This window comes from Thunnus maccoyii, chromosome 3 (assembly GCF_910596095.1).
Source record: "Thunnus maccoyii chromosome 3, fThuMac1.1, whole genome shotgun sequence".
In the NCBI taxonomy this organism is placed as follows: domain Eukaryota; kingdom Metazoa; phylum Chordata; class Actinopteri; order Scombriformes; family Scombridae; genus Thunnus; species Thunnus maccoyii.
In genome coordinates this window covers 13,341,224-13,359,482 of record NC_056535.1, presented here as the reverse complement: position 1 = coordinate 13,359,482, position 18,259 = coordinate 13,341,224, and the positions used below count along the sequence as shown (strand labels likewise).

Below are 18,259 nucleotides of genomic sequence, written 5' to 3'. Positions count from 1 at the left end.
AACTGTTTAGAAGCCAGGTAACCAATGTAGATTAATCTAACTTTCCTCTCTGTATATGACAGAGGGATGGACTGATATCAGTTGTTTTACAACTTGTTTCTGAAAGAGCCCATTTACTGTATCTGAGGCCTTATAAATTTACATTTACATTTTACATTCTGTGATTTGGCAGACGCTTTCATCCAAAGTGACTTGCAAGCGTGGCAAGCCAATCAAACGCTAGAGGACAGTGACTCAGAAAGAGCTGTGGTACAAATTCTCAAGTATATGACCAGGTATGAGTGCAATGAGGTAGACAAGTGCATGTATATAAGAAAATACCATAAACACCAAGAAAGTAGTGCAACAATCAACAAAGTGCTAAAAGGTTAAAGGGGTTCAAATGTTGAGGTGTTCACAGAAGAGCTGAGTTGTCAGGCATTCCTTGAATGCACCGAGGGAATCAGCTGACCTTATGGAGCTGGGCGGCTCATTCCACCATCGCGGAACCACATACTGTATAAATAGCTTCACGGTGGAAGAGCAGCCATTTGTGAAGCTCAAATATTCTTAGTATGCCTCACAAACAGCATTTGATTGAAAAAGGTCAGAAAAAAGTTAAACATTTGTATCGCTACTGAAAGAAAGAGAGAGGCCTCGGTGTCATGTGTACATGCACAATGTGTCTGAATAAGGATGCTTTGACCAATTGTGCAATTTATTGCAGTCTAGTACAAAAGCCCTGCTACAAAAACTGCCCTTATAAAAGAAAAGGTTTTTGTTGACATTGTTTCAGTCAAGGGTTTATTCTGTTTTGGTGTATTGACATCCAAGGTTAGGGGAGTTAATTGAAATGGGTTACAAAGCACAGGATGACATGCTGGGGTCTGTTCCTACGGTGTATTTTTTGTGATTACACACACCGTCACTCACACAAATACACACATCAATTTAATCCTCATGTCAGCCATGCAAATTGTGGCACGAAATACACATTCACCCACATGCTGTACAGTACATATATAGACATAAAGATGTGTATAAATACACTTGCTTGCCACTCAAGCAGGTAGTGGAACAAAAGCTCTACAAAAGACTGAATTCAATGAAGCTTCAAACGGCAACACCCTGCTAGCAGGAGCTAAACCTGAGTAAATTCAAAACTGGGTCTGCTGAAACAAAACCTCATCAAAGCGATTCTTTCATTATCCTGTGTCAACTGTAACCCCCATAGCATAAGTCTTCCTACATACCAGCCTCAAGTCAACAACGGTCCTGCCCTAAATTTGGAGGTAAACCTCACCTAAAATTTCATCAAATGAGGATCTCAACAATATTCAGACCCTTGAAAACTGCAGGGCTTTATTGCAGACATGCTGAGGTGATGTCTGCATCAGAAAAAAACATTCCCTGGGTGCACACTGTGGTAATTACTGCAAAATACAGCCCTCTAAAGCCCCTACAAAGCGGTAATCTCAGTAATAGGGGGATGCATCTTTTGTAAAGTCTCTTATAATTTGATGTCACATCATTTTGCAGAGCCAAAATGTTTGAAAAATTTTAAAAAATCACTCCAACATTTCAGTAGGAAAATGAAAAAAAGGGCTTTTTCAATTAAAGTAAGCTGAGTTCAAGAGGAGAACAAGAATAAACTTTTCAGTGATGCATCATAATAACTACTGCTACGACATAAAATATTTAAAATGTGTCACTAGATTTGCATTAGGTGTTACGTAATCTCTTTCAAAGGGATTGGCAATACTAAAGGGGTTTCAAACTAACTTCCTCAAACATAACTTCCCTTATATAAATGAGGTTATGAAAAGATCTGAGATGCACAGAGGCAGCGGGGGCAGGGTTTGGGTGTGTATGTCTCTGTGCACAAGGGAAATTGTGGAATCAAGAGAGCAGGAATGTAAGAGAAAATCAAATGTAAAAAACAAGAAAGGGAGAGGAGAAAATGTGTGTCACCGAAACGTGTGTGTGTGTGTGTGTGTGTGTAAGGGAGAGAGACGGAAAGAGAGAGAGAGAGAGAGAGTGAGGGAGAAAAATGAAGTCCTCAGAGATTGGATCAGAAATAGACTGAGTATAACGGAGTTCCTCTTGCACAGGGAGAATAAACAAGCCCCCTGTTAGACCAACACACAGACATAGCTGACTTTATTTACAGAGATCTGACACAAACCACAATAATTAGATAGCTCCTTCCTTCTAACCTGCGGGAGGCTCCTCAGCTCTCCAACTCTGACTGCTCTGAGTGCAGGCTGGGAAAAGGATGATAAGTATCTAGGGATGAGTGGTTCTTTTTGAAGAGGAGTTTCAAGACATGCAAATTGAGCTGATGAGATTCTTGACTTGGAATAGAGTACAAGTCAGCATAAATAGGCTGCCACGGGCTAATAAGTAAAACTTTGGGAGCTTATAGGTTTTTAACTTAACTAAGGGCTCCACACTAATACTGTTCATTTATAAAATGATTCCAGAGGGTGTATTCATGCATGCTGAATTGTATCTATTATGCATTATTTGGACATAATATGCAGCCACGGCTGGTGTATAGAGTCTGAACCCAAGTCTTACAGAAGCCAGTGTTCCTCCATTGTGTTGCCAACATGCTATGACCCACTGTGTTGTCCACATTTAATAATGTCTCTAGCACAGTATTCCCTGGAAATATGCATCCGAGAAAAGACTGTGAAATGCATGTGTGCATCGAGGGTGAAAGGTTTGCATTGAGGGTGTATTTTTCTGGCGCAAGGAGGATAGTTGTGGGTGTAGAAACAATCTATACCATATTCACACAGTTCTGTGGTTGTCCTCTGGCTTGCACACAATGCAGCATGTGTGCAAGTAGTGTGTGTCTGTGCGTGCATGTTTGTGTGTGCGTGCATGTTTGTGTGTGTGTTGCTGTAGAAAAGAAGGAAACTGTTTATCTCCTCTAGAATCACTGAGTAAACTATGTAAGGCACAACTAAAATGGAGATAAAGCGGCTTTACAAAATGTATTTCAGGTTTGTATTCCAATAAAATTGGACATTTTTTCGATGTAATTGCTTTACATACAGCATGACATCTGTGTGTACAAATATACATTGAAAACATTAGTGAAGGTAAGAATATCTGTTTTTTATAAGGATTCTTATTAGTTAAAATTGTAATCCTTAAGGTCTTCATGAAATCAAACCATCTTTTTGATACTATCCATCATTTCTCCAGCAAATGTTTTCATGCACAGGACATTCACAGGAACCAAGGCATGCATATAAACCATTAAAAGCATTTGTATTTGTATCCTATTGATTTCAGGGTCATTGTATATTGTTAAAACTCCCACAACATATCAGTCACTGCTAATGCAAACCTGACATTTCTTGTGAATGTTGCTTCACATTAAAAGCATTTGACTGGCGGACCACAGAGGTTAGCAGTGACAGCCATTGTTCGTCAAAATTGTGTCAAGACATGGTCATTTTTGGCATTTTATATATAACTTTAATGCCATAGTAATCAGCTACTTTTCCTGGAGTATGTGTTCAGAAGAGATATGGGGGAAATAGGACAACTGTATGTGCCGTCGTACAAAATTTTAAGTTAAGTAAAATAATCCTACTTGTCACTGCAGGAGATTTTAGCCATGCTAGGCTATGGCATTGTCTCTTAGCCAGTCTGTTAATCCACCACTTTGGTCCAGACTGAAATATCTTAACAACAATCAGATGGATTTCTATGAAATTTTATTCAGACATTCATGGTCCCTATAGGATGAATCATACTGACTTGGTGATCCCCTGACTGTTCCTCTGGTGGCACAACGAGGTTGATATTTGTGATTCAGAGTGAAATACCTCAACAACTACTGAATGGATTTCCATGAAATTTACAACAGATATTCAAGTGCTAGTATTATTATTGTGAGCATGCTGATGTAAGCATTTAGCTCAAGTACAGCCTCACAGAGCCACTAGCATGACTATAGAGTCTTGTTTTCTAGTCCTAGGTTTACAGACCCTTTTCAAATTTAATAAATTTGGTTTTAAAAAAATATTGTGGTAAAGCTAAAAATGAGACAGATTTTGTGGCTCTTAAAAGCCCAAAATATGAGGTTTTCATCCAGCAATGACAATTTGTCACCAAAGAAAAGCAGGAACAGGCTGAATGTTTTCCTCAAGGATATTTTAAAGTAGGATGGATTGTAATAGGAAAACTATTCACACACCTCTTGAATGAAAAAGCTGTGTCACTGAGACAAAATGAGCATGTGGATGATAGCAGTGGATGACAGAGGTAGGGAGGAGTTAGAAACAATGAGGAATGAGGAGGCAAGAAAAAGGTAAAACGAGAAGGAAATTGAGGGAAAGAAGGAGTTGGAAAATACACGTGAAAGATGAAAAAGAGAAGCGAACAGATGGGGAAGGAAGGGTAATATAGAGGAAGCAATAGAGGAAGAAGGAGGGTAATCTTTTTATAAGAAGGAGAGAAAGGGACATTGGGGAAAGCATATGCAGCACAGTGTTATTAAAGCTGGATGATGTATCAAAAAACTTTACACTAGCCTTTCATCACTACCTCTAATCTTGTCACTGGCTTGCTATCATTTGGACTTTCTTATTACGCGGCTGCCTTATTATTTGGCTGACAGCAATATTTAATACATGCTTTGATACATGATAGTGATATAAATATCCACATTTTGTAAAGTGTATAATAATTGTCTACATGTCTCAATCAATCTTACGCCTATAACAAAAGCTTTCTTCATAGCCTCAATCATCTGAGTCCAAACTGTAGTGCTGGCATTGCTTTAGCGTCAGATCGATGGCAGAACCAAGCAGGATCGTTTTTCCCACCAGCTGTTGAATTATTCAGGCCAGGACTTCCTCTGGGGAGATTCCTACTTGGCCTGCCAGACAGACACATTGAGCTTGCAGCCTGGCAGGGAAGCTCGGGATCATCGCAAAAGTCCCAGTAGTGTGGACTGTGCTATGGCCCGAGTCAACAGAGGTCAGGTAACAGGCAGCAGTACAGACTCTTAGGGTTAGGACCCTGCAGTTCATTGATCATTTATTATTCGCATCATCATTTTTTTTATGTGAGCTGCAAAACATGATGTAATGTACAACTTTTGAATTTTAAAATTTTCAGGTAAAAGGAACAATTTCCAGGTGGTATTTCAGAGGTAAAATAGGAAACGGCATTATACATGTTAAGGGCACGTTTTAATTTTCAGCTCTAAAAAGAAATTGGCACTGTGCCTTTAGATCTTTATGCTGGAAGTGACTTTTCTAGAGATGAAAAGGGAAATAAAAATGATGCATAATGATTAATAAATAATAAAAGTGAAAAAATAATATCCTGAGAGGAAAAAGTTTGGAAACTGCTTTAAAGTAGGTCAGTGTGTGTGTGATTGTTTCAGTGAAGTGGGTCACTGTAGAGTGAGGATGTCATAGTCAGACATCCGCCCTCTGCGTCCCCCTCATGCTCCTGTAACTAATGAGCCTTAACTCTCACAAAAGCTGTGGCTCAAATCATTCACTGACACATACAACATGAGGCAGTTTTGAATAATATTAAGAGTCTCTGTGAGGCTCTACTTCAGCACAGCTGTGCTTTGAGCTAAATGCTAACATGCTCACAGCAGGTATAATGTTTACCATGTTTGCCATCTGAGATTAGTATATTAGCTTTTACTAATTAATAGATGAGACTGATGGGGATGTCATTAGTTTTACAAGTATCTTTTCATAAACAAGTATCAGACAAATTCAAAATCTGGCCTCATGATGTCACAATATGAAGAGTCATAAGATCACTATAATTATTAAAATTCATCTTGTGGTGGGGAACAGAAATGAGTCTGTACCAAATTTTAATTGCCATCCATATGGTTATCAAGACATTTCTCTTAAAGCCAAAAATGTCGTATACCATTGCTAACTAAAAATTTAGGGATCATCAAAATTGTTAGGATTCATCATCTGGGAACCATGAATGTCTGTACAAAACTTTCTGGTAATCTATCTAGTAGATGTCAACATATTTCACCAGATACACCTGACCTGCTGATGGCAATAGATGAAAGTCAGGAGATCACTTAAGGGAACAGTGTGTAAGATTTAGAAATTGAATATAATATTCATAAGTATGTTTTAATCAGTGTATAATCACCTGAAAATAAGAATTGTTGTGTTTTTGTTACCTTAGAATGAGCCCTTTATATCTACATAGCAGGTCCTCTTAAACGGAGGCCACCATGTTGCACCGCCATGTTTCTGCAGTAGACCAGAATGGACAAACCAAATACAGGCTCTAGAGAGGGCCTTTCACGTTTTTTGCAAGTTTTGCAGCCACCATAGGTTCTGCTACATGCTTGGAAAGGGATGGTGAGAGGGATGGCTCAGTTGGTTGCAATTTGCAACGTCACCGCTAGATGCCACTAAATCCTAAATACTGCACCTTTAAGTCAGCAGGATTCATCCTCTGGGCACCATGCATGTGTGTACCAAAATTTCATGGCTATCCATATTAAGATATTTCTCTCCAAAAGCCAGAATGTCAAAAAAAGAAAAAGAAAAACACCTTTAAAGGGGTTTCAACCAAGACTTTCAGGACTCAGATGTGCTAGTATTACAATAATACCCTGACCGGGGGACTAAATTGTTTTGAGAGCTGACAGAACCATCACGAATACAATCACATCCTTATGAATGCACTGACATACACACGCTCACAAACATTTTTACACTCATCCATTATCTATTTTCTCTCAGGGTGTTGGTAGCTCCATAATCAAATCCAGTCATCTCACCCACACACTTTTCACACATCTCCAGCTTTGCTGTACCACACCGGACCATCTTGCCCAATCATCCCATCCTTCACTGGGAGGCACAGAGCCAGAGCTGAAATAGCAGCGTGGGCTCAGGACAGGCAAGCAATCTCACATCTACTCTAAGGAGTGAACTCAATCATGCATCACTAACTACAAGATGCTGACTAAAACTGGCATTATAAACAATAACAGCATTAGATTGTTTTCATTCATTTTTCAGTCTCAAAAAATGTTACATTAGTGTTATGTCAGAATCTATTTTGAATTGTCAAAATCAACCATTAAAAATTCCACAGGTACCTTGCATGAAGGAATTAAAAAGTAGTTGTCATCTCACATTAAGTGCATCCATACCGTGTTGCTATAAATAAAGCCATAGCTGCTGCAATGATGCCTCAAATGGACATTGTGCTCACCAGGACTTGTTGATGCAACTTGAAAATCAACATAAAACATTTAATATGATGTGATAAAAATGGACATGATATATTTGTTAGTAAAAAAGCTCAGGGTCTTTGTGGTGGACTGCTACTGCTACTCAATGGTTCCATCAGATGTCAATGGGGAGAAATACTGGCAGATCCAAACCTGAGGCCACATACCTGGAGCAAGCTGAGCTCATTCGCTGAAGCGTACCACATATTGTTTCTAATTTTAAAAAGCATAGATTCAAATAACCATCACTTGTCAGGAAAATTTGTTCAAATAAGACTGATGCTATCAGAATATGTCAGAACAAGTATGTAATTCATGATGAGCTTCAGCTTGTGCAGGGGGATTTTTTGGGATAAGCAAACCTACTGAGTGACTTACGCTGAGGACAGCTTAAAAAGAGACTTCACCTTGAAAGTCTTGGCAGCGGTAAGCATTCTTGCTGTTGCTCAATGACTGGAAGCATCCAATGGCCTGTGTTCGTGACCATCGCTGGCATGCGATTTGAAACAAATTAGTTCATTGTATTCAACTGGGATGTATCACTTGCAGTGGATGTGGTCCTAGTGGGCATCAAAAAGCCCCATCTTTCTAATTGCCAGGTGATGGTAGCTGTCCACAGCTGTGACTCACCTTCCTCAATAGCTCTGGAGAGCCATTAAGCTCCCATTACTCCATCACATATGCTATGGACAGATGTTTGTACTGCAACACAGTAGGTGCATTCACACAGCTAAATAACTTCATGCACCTGTGTTGTTTATCAGAGGGTTGGGATGCATTCAGTTTCAGTGCTTTTTGACTTTAAAAAAATGTTTTTCTTTAGATTTCAAGTGAAAAGTGAAATCTTTGGCAGGTATGATCCCTTTGGAAACTTACAAAATATTCACCATTTTAAAAAGTGGCACTAATATCTCAGCTGGAAAAGGTTTTTATATGTGATTTCACAAATATCACACTTGTTCAAAGTGTTCAAAGTGATTGATTGTAGCACAGAGGGCAGACTTTAAGGGATGTAATGATGTGTGTGTGTGCCTTATTTTTCATATTTATAACTTATTTTCTGTATCTTTTAGACACTCATAGTACTAATAGTGCCAACAGTACAACAAAAACATTCCTGCATTGTGTCTCATGAATGATAATAATGGTGCCAGTTGGTGTAAATTTAGCATGAAATACTTTGTCTGCTGGTGCAACGTGTATTTCCTCATCCTAAAAAGGTAAAGGAAATGGTAATTTACCCATAGGTTGTTGGTGATCACTCATCTGGAGGTCTTCCTGTACAAATGCCTCATCTGTTTTCTCTATAGAACATATTCATTTGCTTTAAGCTCTATCATGTTAGGGGCCCCTGTTTGGTTTGTCAGTAGTTCCAGTTGAAAAGCCAAATGAATCCAATCAAGCAATGCAATAATAAGACTCATCAGAGTCAGATAGCAATTCCTTAGTCCAGTCAAACTTTGATAAATGCTAATGAGGGAGCCAGACAAGCAAGTCATAGACCCCAATCAGATGTTAATAATGGCTCCTCTAATTAGACAGATGATTCAGGTGACCAGTGATTTCCCCACATGCAGATCAAACATATATAACACTCATCAGTCTGTGACCTGAGGCAGAAGTCAGAGACAAAGTTCTCACTTTCCCTTTAGGATGAGTTTTGTATGCAAGTACCTGCTTTAAGTGCATTCATCATAGGAAATATACACAACAGCTTGCAGTTATTTTGTTATAATGTGATATTGTAACATATGTAGATTTGGAAATTTTGCTTCTATGTTCTTAAAGTCAGCATTGGTGCTTTCACGTAGTACAATAAAGTTGACTGTAACATCACCGAATTGAATGATTAAAAATAAAATTGGAAAACATCCAGTTTAGTGAAACTGCTTTGAACATTGTCCTTTTAGGATGTCAAAAACGAAACATTTCAGCCAAATATTTATAAATTGTAGACCATAGTGTAAAGAGTCCCTTTTTGGAGATCCAATTTTAATTAGAAATTTTGCTTAAATAAAAAGGGAATACTTTTTAGAAGACGCATCCTCTATTCTGCAGGAATGGAGAGTAATATGAGAGAGCATACAGGGTTTTTGCAAATGGCTTTGTGGGAAAAAAAATCCTCCAATGTTGTAACTGTATTTATGTTCTTCCAATAAAACTGAACTAGACTGACAGTCGTTCACTAAGCATTCAGAGACTTCTGCCTCACAGCAAAGGTTACATTTCATGGCTCTCAGGCCCACATGGAGGCCACAGACTCCTTCCCTCAAACTAAAAATGAAGTTCATTTCAGCCCTCTAACATGTTTACTGGTCACAGTCTTGTCAGCTATTTATGACACAGAAAAAGAGAAAGTGAGAGTATTTAGTGATCCCAGTCCTTCACCAATAAATTTGACTTTGTCTTTCCATGACTCCTTTGCTCTTGCCAGTCAGCCAGCGAGCCTGTCAGCCAGAGAGCACAGATCAAAGCCCTATTTCAGCCTCTCAGCCACTAAAGCCAGCATGACAGTGAACCATCATTAACACTCGTGGAGAGTGTTACCCTTCTTCCTTTGGACTTAACATCACTTATGTTCAGTGGCTGTCAACCACAGCTTCACCAGGCCTAGTTTGTATTCAAGGAGATTCTCTCACTCGGGCCATAAGTGCTGTAAGATACTAGCTTGATACGAGTACGCAGGATGGAAGAATTTGATGGGTACAGGAATGAGACAGTTAATTCTCAGCAGCAGAGCTGACAGAGCTGATTATAGCCATTGCTGTGTGAAGACGCTGACAACTGAACAGTGCTCCTGTCAGGCCTAGAGGGGATTATTGGGTGTAGGGTGAGGAGTGATAAAAATCAGCATTTTTATAGTATCAGGGTAATGAAAACAAAACAAAACAAAAGCCTATTTAGGACCAATAAAGATGACATTTTGTTTATATTCATATAAAACAACCAATTAAAGAAGGTTTTAAAATGTAGATAAAAGCTCATGACAAGGACTCATTTATAATCTTTTCAGTATGCCCACAGTCCACCTTATTGATTTTGTGAAAGCATTAGTCACAATCTGTCCATCAGTGTACAAAGAGCACTGAAAAGCAACTTTAAAGAACGGCACTAAACTGTGAAAGATAGCGGTGCTCAGAAATTATGTATCTTTTGTTTACACTGCAATCAGTCTAGTGGGCTATATCAAGTAAGAGGGTAGAAAATAATTGATTGGTTCTGCCAGGTCAGGAGAAGAAGGTGCTTGATGCTGTAACGGCATCCAAATGTCTTCTGTATGCAAACAGCTCCACACAGACACGCTGACATACAATACGCCTTCTGTAGATCAATGTAGTCTTGTAGTCAGAAACAGAAAAAACTGTTTTGTAAGCAGAAACAACTCTGATGCATATTTAATATGTACTGCCTCTAAGCTTCATACAGCCTTTTAATTTGTCTCCCAAATGAACCATGTTGCTGTAGTAGGCGGCATCTTTCCAAAACAGCATTAACACACACACACACACACACACACACACACACACACACACACACACACACACACACACAGGCACACGAGTAACCACACAGCTGTTTACTGGCTATCTGCGAAACAGAGCAGTGTCAAAGGAAAGGCGGAAAGAATAACCAAAACACATTTTGTCCATGAAAGCAGAAGAGGTGGAATAGAAAGGTTGTGGGCTGCCATCACCAGGTTTTGTGTAATGACCCCCAAGAGTGCAGGTGTGTGTAGGAGATGGTTTGAGTCAGAGAGGTTGACTCATCAATGTCCCCTCTGCTTCTCCATCTTAATAACATTGCAGTGTACCTTAAAAAGAAAATAAGTGAAGACTGTAACACTAAGAATGTAATGCATAAACTACAAGCGGACGATTCCCACAGCTTTATGGACTGAGTGGGCTTCATCAAAGAAACCTGTATGTGTGTGCGTGTGTATGTGTGTGTGTGTGTGTGTGTGTGTGTGAGGAGTGTGAAGAGCCAGTAGGTAGAGGTGGTAGTGTGGTGTCCCCTCTGGTTGCACAAAGCTTCAGGCCAAACAGCATGACAGCAGGGGGTTGTGCATGTTTTAATTTTGAGATATTTGTCTTCACAGCTGAAACTGACTGATGAATATCTTTTTGCTGGTTCACCTGTTTTTCTGGTCTGTGTTTCTCTAGTTCTCATCCGCAGGCCCATAAACAAGATGGCTTTACTTGCATAATTTCCAAAGTAGGCTATTAATAGAAAATAAATGCTTTGGAAATGATGCTTGGTGTAAAATGTAGGCTACATGTGCACATTTTTAGAAGACAGAAGATCTGGACATCAGATTTGGCTCCAATATAATCCAGCTGACTATTATTCAGTGATTGTCCAATTATAGCTACGCAACCATAACTAGGCACAGCAGGCCTGTCAAGCTTTAATTTGTCGAAGCAGTGTCATATAGGGCACTGTTAGAGTGATACTCATTATCCAAAGACTTTGGAGGGTGTTACCTTAGATTACTAAATACAGCAGCATTTAATACTTATTTACAAGGCCAAGAGTTAGCAGAATCATTAGCTTGCTCCATTTTTGTAGGATTATGCAGAAAAAAAGAGAGATCGAGATTACTACCAACCAACAGATAAAATTATTGTCATTTCAGCCATCTGACATTCATCTGGCATTCACCAGCGAAAAATGAGAAGTCTGCTTTTTCTACTCCTTTCTGAAATCAAGAAAAAATACAACCAAAGATTTTAACAGCCAAATCTGCGAAGTCCAGTCAAGTCAATTTTATTTATATAGCACCAAATCCCAACAGAAGTTATCTCACGGCACTTTTCACATATAGCAGGTCTAGACTGTACTCTTTAATTTACAGAGACAGAGAAAACTCCCCTTTAACGGGAAGAAACCTTGAGCAGAACCGGGCTCTAGGTGGGAGGGAGAGAGGGGAGAGAGAGACAGAGAAGCACAGCAACAACAATAATAACAATAACAATAATAATAGAAATATGACTAACAATAATAGTGATAACAGTGGGCAAATATGACTAATAATGATAGTAGTAGCAGTAGGCATCAAGATGGCCTGAGGGGACAGCAGGCGGTCCGCAACCGAAGGTCACCTGCGAGATGAGAAAGTACAAAACTCCACTGTTATTGAAAACTGTATACATTTACAGTTCAAGAATGTAAAGCTATACGTTTAAATAATTTTTTCTTAGAAATTTTTATGGATGGATAAAGTTCCTAAATTATTTATTAAATAGAAAAATATGCACATAACAATACATGCTTTATTGTTAAGTCTTCATTTTACCAAAATTCACTTTTGTGAGATTTTATCAACAGGCCTAAAGGTGTAAGTTCACTCAAGTTGTGCATCGCTTGTAACGCCTGATTTATTTATTATTTATTTGTAAAATCATTATGATTTACTGAGTATGCTCACATTTCACAAAGATGTTGCATGATGTAAATGACTGGTACTCACCTGCAGCCCCTGTGCTGCTGGTGATAATAAAACTAAATCACCTGCTAATAGCAGAAATTTAAAGTTACTATCACTCTGTCCGTAGGTTCTTACTTTCTCTTAAAACACCCTTTATCTCTCATTAGCATTTCTTAATGAAATCATTCCTTCTTCTGATGAGCATGCCCACCTCAATATGTTTCTCATCTCTGCCTGTGTTTGTTTATCTGCTGCCTCAACATCCCCACTATTTTTTTCTCCCTCCCTGCCTCTATCTCTCTCTCCGCACCTGATTTTCCTTAACCAGCTAAAGTAAGATAGGCTGTGTGACATCAGGCAGTGTGCCCAGTCTGTTGTGCTACAAAATTACTGACAGCATGTATGTGTGTGTGTGTGTGTGTGTGTGTGTGTGTGTGTGTGTGTGTGTGTGTGTGTGTGTGTGTATGTGCGAGAGAGAAAAGGACAGAAAGAGCTTTATCTTACTTTTGGTGTCGAGGTTTGTCTGCAAGATAATTACGTCGGGGTTTGTAAAGCTGAGCTCATGTCTGATACGCAGCATTCTTCACATGGTTAATTAGCTTCAATGATGCTTGTGGTGCAGGATATATTCACACCAGAAGTGCTCAAACCTAGAGAGACGCAATGTGAAAGAGCGAGGGAAATCAGAGTGATGATAAGCCGCGGTGTTCGATCTCCCCAGGGCTTTTCTGCACTATGTGAGATGCTTTGATATCTGTCCCAGATCCGTAAAGGGAACCTATCATAGGCTGGAACCATGGTTTCTCCTAAACTCAAATCTGTATGCAAATGCTGACCATCCAGACAATTATCAGAGGAATGCAATCTTAGCAACCCATGCAACGCCTGCACTCAGGAAACAGGCTGAGAAATCCCACATCCCCACCGTTATCAAGCTATGCACTAACAACAGGAACAGAATTTCATCATTATTATACCCATCGCTACCACAAGCCACCAATTAGAGCGAAACTTAACAGCTCAATCTTCACCTTATCAAAGAGCTTAGATTAGATGTCACTCTCAAGAAAAGGACAATCCATTAATGGTTTAATTGGTTCTCTCTGTTCTGTGTTCAGTCAATGTGAACTTTGACCCAGTGCTTGTAGGTGGTCACACCTCAGCCTTCTTGTTGTTTTCCTTGCACATACTGTCCATGTAAAGGACAACAAGAAACATTTACTCACATTTCTTATACACTTCAATATACTCTGTCTACTGTAGTTAGAGAGATTCTTACTTTTCAATGCCAAGTCACCCCTATTATATATATATATATATATATATATATATATATATATATATATATATATATATATATATATATATATTATTAAAATTTAAAAATAGTTCCATATTTAACCATTTCCTATAATGGCTGGTGGAAATCTTTACTTTAGCAAAGGGCTGTTAGAGCAAATTCAGAAATGTAGCTGGTTGGTTATATTCTTGCATTGGCTGCACAGGCTCCAGCACTAGTAATGCCAGGTGAGTTCATTGCTTATCAATATCACTCTCAGCATCTGTGTTCCTCCATTGACTGACCTACTCTTCGATACACAAGCCAGACAGTCTCTACTCAGCTGACTGGAAAGACTGGTAAATGGCTCTGGGCCACATTAGACGCATAAGTACTTCTTTATGTTGTTTGAATTGACTGGACAGTTAGACAGTGAAGCAGAAACAGGAGACTTCAACTTGTGTGTGAATGGTATTGAGGGAGTGAACAATGGGGACGAACAGAGAACCATGGATGGGCTTTGTGGCTGTAAGATTTACACCTCCGCTTTCTTGTCCAAATGCCAATTGTGCCCTCCTCGCTTCATTTCTCCCCAGGAACCAGACCATTGACTGACAAGCCGTGTGGGAGTGTAAACACCAGTTTAAGAAAAAGCACAGGTTGGATTTTGGTGCAACAAATTCCTCTGTGTATATATGTGTATGTGTGTGTGTGTGTGTGTGTGTGTGTGTGTGTGTGTGTGTGTGTGTACTAAAGTGACAAACTGTTATTCTGTTTCTGAACTGTAGCTCCTGAAGGCCAAGCTCTCTCACAAAACAAATGTCCTGGAAATGACACATAAAACACAGTGAGAAATGTGAACACGGTGACAGCCGCATCCCAGGGACTGTCTGTTCATACATTAAGTATGGTTGAGGTGAGGCAACTGAAACCACTTGGTGGAGGATGGGGTTGTCATGTGATGTAGAAATGATGAAGGAGAAATGTAACATTGATTCTTGTGCCGTCACATGACTTCCTGCGTAGGCGCTAAACCAAACTTCAATGCAGAATACCACAATTTCAATATAATCTTAATCAAACACCATTTTCAGCTTCCTGTGACCAAATCCTTCAGTCTTCCACCTTCCCTGAATGAAAGACAAACCAATTCCTATCATTTCCCCCATATTTTACAGATCCACTTCCCACCCACCCCTCTCTGTTCCCCGGATAATAATATGTTGTCAAATGCAGGGGGTGTAGCCTGTAATAAGGGGTATTAACCCAGAGGCAACAGCTATCATCATGCTTTGGAGGTTTTACAGCATGCATGTACATGACAAAAGGAGAATACCGAAGAAAACCCAACTGGGAGCCTCTTTTCTTCAATAGGAATCTGACTCACGCAACATCTGTACAAAGGATTTAGAGGATTTGTGACGCCTTGAACTGTTATTCGAAGTGCCTGAATGTGACAGAATGAATAACTGTTGGTTTCCTCTGCTCAAGGAATGCCTGATACAGTCGACCAGTATTAAACATTTATTACAACGCCACAAGAATGGTTGTGTATGTAGGGAAATTGGAGGCAGGTTAAGAGAACAACCTTTTGCATACTTGAGGTGTCTGCATAGCTCATTAGGCTGCAATCCTTGACAATAATGTCAAGCATGATGACAGTAATGTCACACACATAGCGTGTGTTACATATATAATCCATGCAAATTACATTATAATTACTAGTGCTTTAAGTGTGGTGTTTTTTCAGCATGAAATATGCTTTTGTGAGATGAACTCTCTCAGTCTTTCTTGTGCTTATTCTCTCTCTCTCACACACAGACACACACACGCACACACAAAGCAGCAATGAAGCAAGAGGGAAAAGCATCGACCCTCCCCTTTCGATTAATGATTTCTTCTTCCCAAACTCCTCTTCTTTCTGGTAAGAGGCATCAGCACCAAAGCCCCTCATTTCTCCCTTTCTTTCCAACCCACAACCAGCACACACATGTTGTCAGAGGAACCATTTGCATAAATTCAGGGGGGTTGTCAGAATAGGATTCATCATTTACCTGAATGGTGCTTAATTGCGCATCAGTGAGGCATGTAATCCCAATCGCCTCATCGTTACAGCTGGAAAACACTACAACCAAAACCATGCAAGCTTTTACGCAACACTTTGCTAAACTGATTCTCTTGATTCTCCCCTGTCGCCCACCATTTCCTACACAACACAAACAAGCACACAGTTGTTCATTCAGTAAATTGAAACAGTCATTTCTTGCCATGGTCTGTTTTTTTTTTTTTTTTTTTACTCTGAGCTGGGAGATGTGGCAGCAAGCTTCTCTGAACGCCAGAAAGCCCATCAATAATGCACATGCAGCTTGTTATAGCTCAAACTCACTCTGCTTCGATGGCTCACCAACCTAAAACCCGGCATCAAAGACCAGAAAGATGAGTGAGTGTGTGGTGAAAATGTGCACACACTTGCCAGCACTGGAGTGCATGTCTGAGAAGTGAAAGGCGTTGAAAGCCTTGACTTTTAAACCTTCCCTAATGGGAAGAGGAGTGACTGTTTATTTGCACTGAACAAGCACTCATTCTGTAAAGGTGGACTTGAAATAATTTCTGAAAAGGAAATACTTTTCTACTGAAAAAAGTAGTAAAGAATGGGATTAAGGTTGAGGCCAGGGACGCAAGCACTATGTGAATGTGATGTAAACCTCTGAATCTTTAACACCCAGCACTTTGTAAAGAATGTAAAAGAGGGAGGACGGAGGCTTGCAGTGCTCTGCTGATGCTGAAAGCAGCCAGTGGTTACAGTGGATACAGTGTGGGCTTCAATATGAGAGAGCCTTGTGGCTGAGAAGATGAAAAGATGTGTCTAATGTATAAGCACCAGATGCATATACAGTATCCACAAAAGAAAAAGAAACAAAAACCAGTCTAAAACAGGTTTGGATGAGCACACACATGCTCAAATTTGTAGATTTTTACATTTTGTGGCTTTTTGGTACCATTTTCAAGATACTTTGAACCTGATGAGGTCCATTTGCCTGCTCTGCTTGCTTCAAAGTGCCTACACACCCTTTAACCTTTGAAATCTGACAACATTTCATGAAAAAAGACCGCATGCAAGAATTAATTTCAAGTTCTGCACATCTTTAGATCTCCTGTGGGATGATGGCACAGGTCGGAAATGCTTTTAGATAGAGGTGTTTTTACTTTTTTCTTTTTTTTTTTAGAAATCGGAAATCCACACAAAACAATCACTAAAATAATACAAAGCTTTCTGAAAAAGGCTTGGTGATGAAGTAAAATAATTTCAGCCCTCTGTCTCCACCTAAAACCAGCAGCTTTTCCACCAAACATGGTCAAACAGTTTTGTGCGCTGTTATCAGTGTAGAGGATTTTTTTCCCCCCCATTTTACTAACCTAGGACACACTCTCACCGGACAATCCTTAACTAAAACCCACAAACTGGGTGTGGCGCCGTAACAACTTTTTTTTTTTTTTTTTTTTTTTTTTTACGACGCAGTCTGCACACCGAACTTTCCTGACCGACGGACGCTGCGACTCACCTGCAAGAGACGGTGATTTCTACTTTGGTGGCGGGGATGTTGCCGGTGATCGGGTCGAAGTCGTACACCGATGACATGTCCTCCAGCTTGTCCATAACGTCTCCCTCCATCATCTCCATCGCTAGAGCTCGGGGTGGCTCGGGTCTGATCCGAGAGGCGCACAGCCTGGCCCCGACGGAGCGCGTCGAGTCTCCGGTGACTCCAGACACCAGATCAGAGACCAGACGGCCTCCGGTCCGACCGGGTGAGGCAGCCACTTCCCAAGTGTTGGAGCTGGAGAGGAGGGAGGGGGCACTAAATGAGTGGACACCGGCAAAGGCAGAGGCGCACCTGGTTAACTGTCCATACAGCGTGAATTAGGTTTTAAAAAATGCAGGGACAGTATCTGAGATTACTGTTGCGCGCTCACCGATCGGCTGCACATCACATGGAGAGGTGGACTGCTCTCTGCGCTTTGACTTCAGTCTGTGCGCACAGCAGAGCATGTGAAGAGAAAGGACTAGATACACTCAAACCCACCCATCCTCCTCCCACACGGAATTACACTTAAGTGCTGGAAACCCTGCCCATGCCCCGGTGCTGCTGCCTGTCAGCCTCTGTACGCTGTTCACTGAGAGAGTGTGCGAGTGTGTGTCGTGGTGATTTAATTACGCGCTGATGCTTTTTAATATGTAAGACTTTATCTGAAGTGTGGTAAAAAAAAAAAAAAAATGTAGCGTGGAATCCTACATCACGATGAAATAAAGACC

The 18,259-nt window shown here is 40.1% G+C and overlaps 1 protein-coding gene across 2 annotated transcripts in view; it reads right to left on the bottom strand.

Annotated features, from left to right (window-relative positions):
- Positions 1–17,845, bottom strand: part of cpne5b (copine Vb) — a 127,337-nt gene extending 109,492 nt beyond the window's left edge. The window contains exon 1 of one of the 2 annotated variants that reach the window (XM_042406467.1): positions 17,511–17,845. In XM_042406467.1, the coding sequence (XP_042262401.1) occupies positions 17,511–17,629 (119 nt within the window). In that variant the 5' untranslated portion in view covers positions 17,630–17,845. The remainder of the gene's footprint in view (positions 1–17,510) is intronic. The other variant, XM_042406469.1, reaches the window with a different exon arrangement.
- Positions 17,846–18,259: the final 414 nt, after the last annotated feature.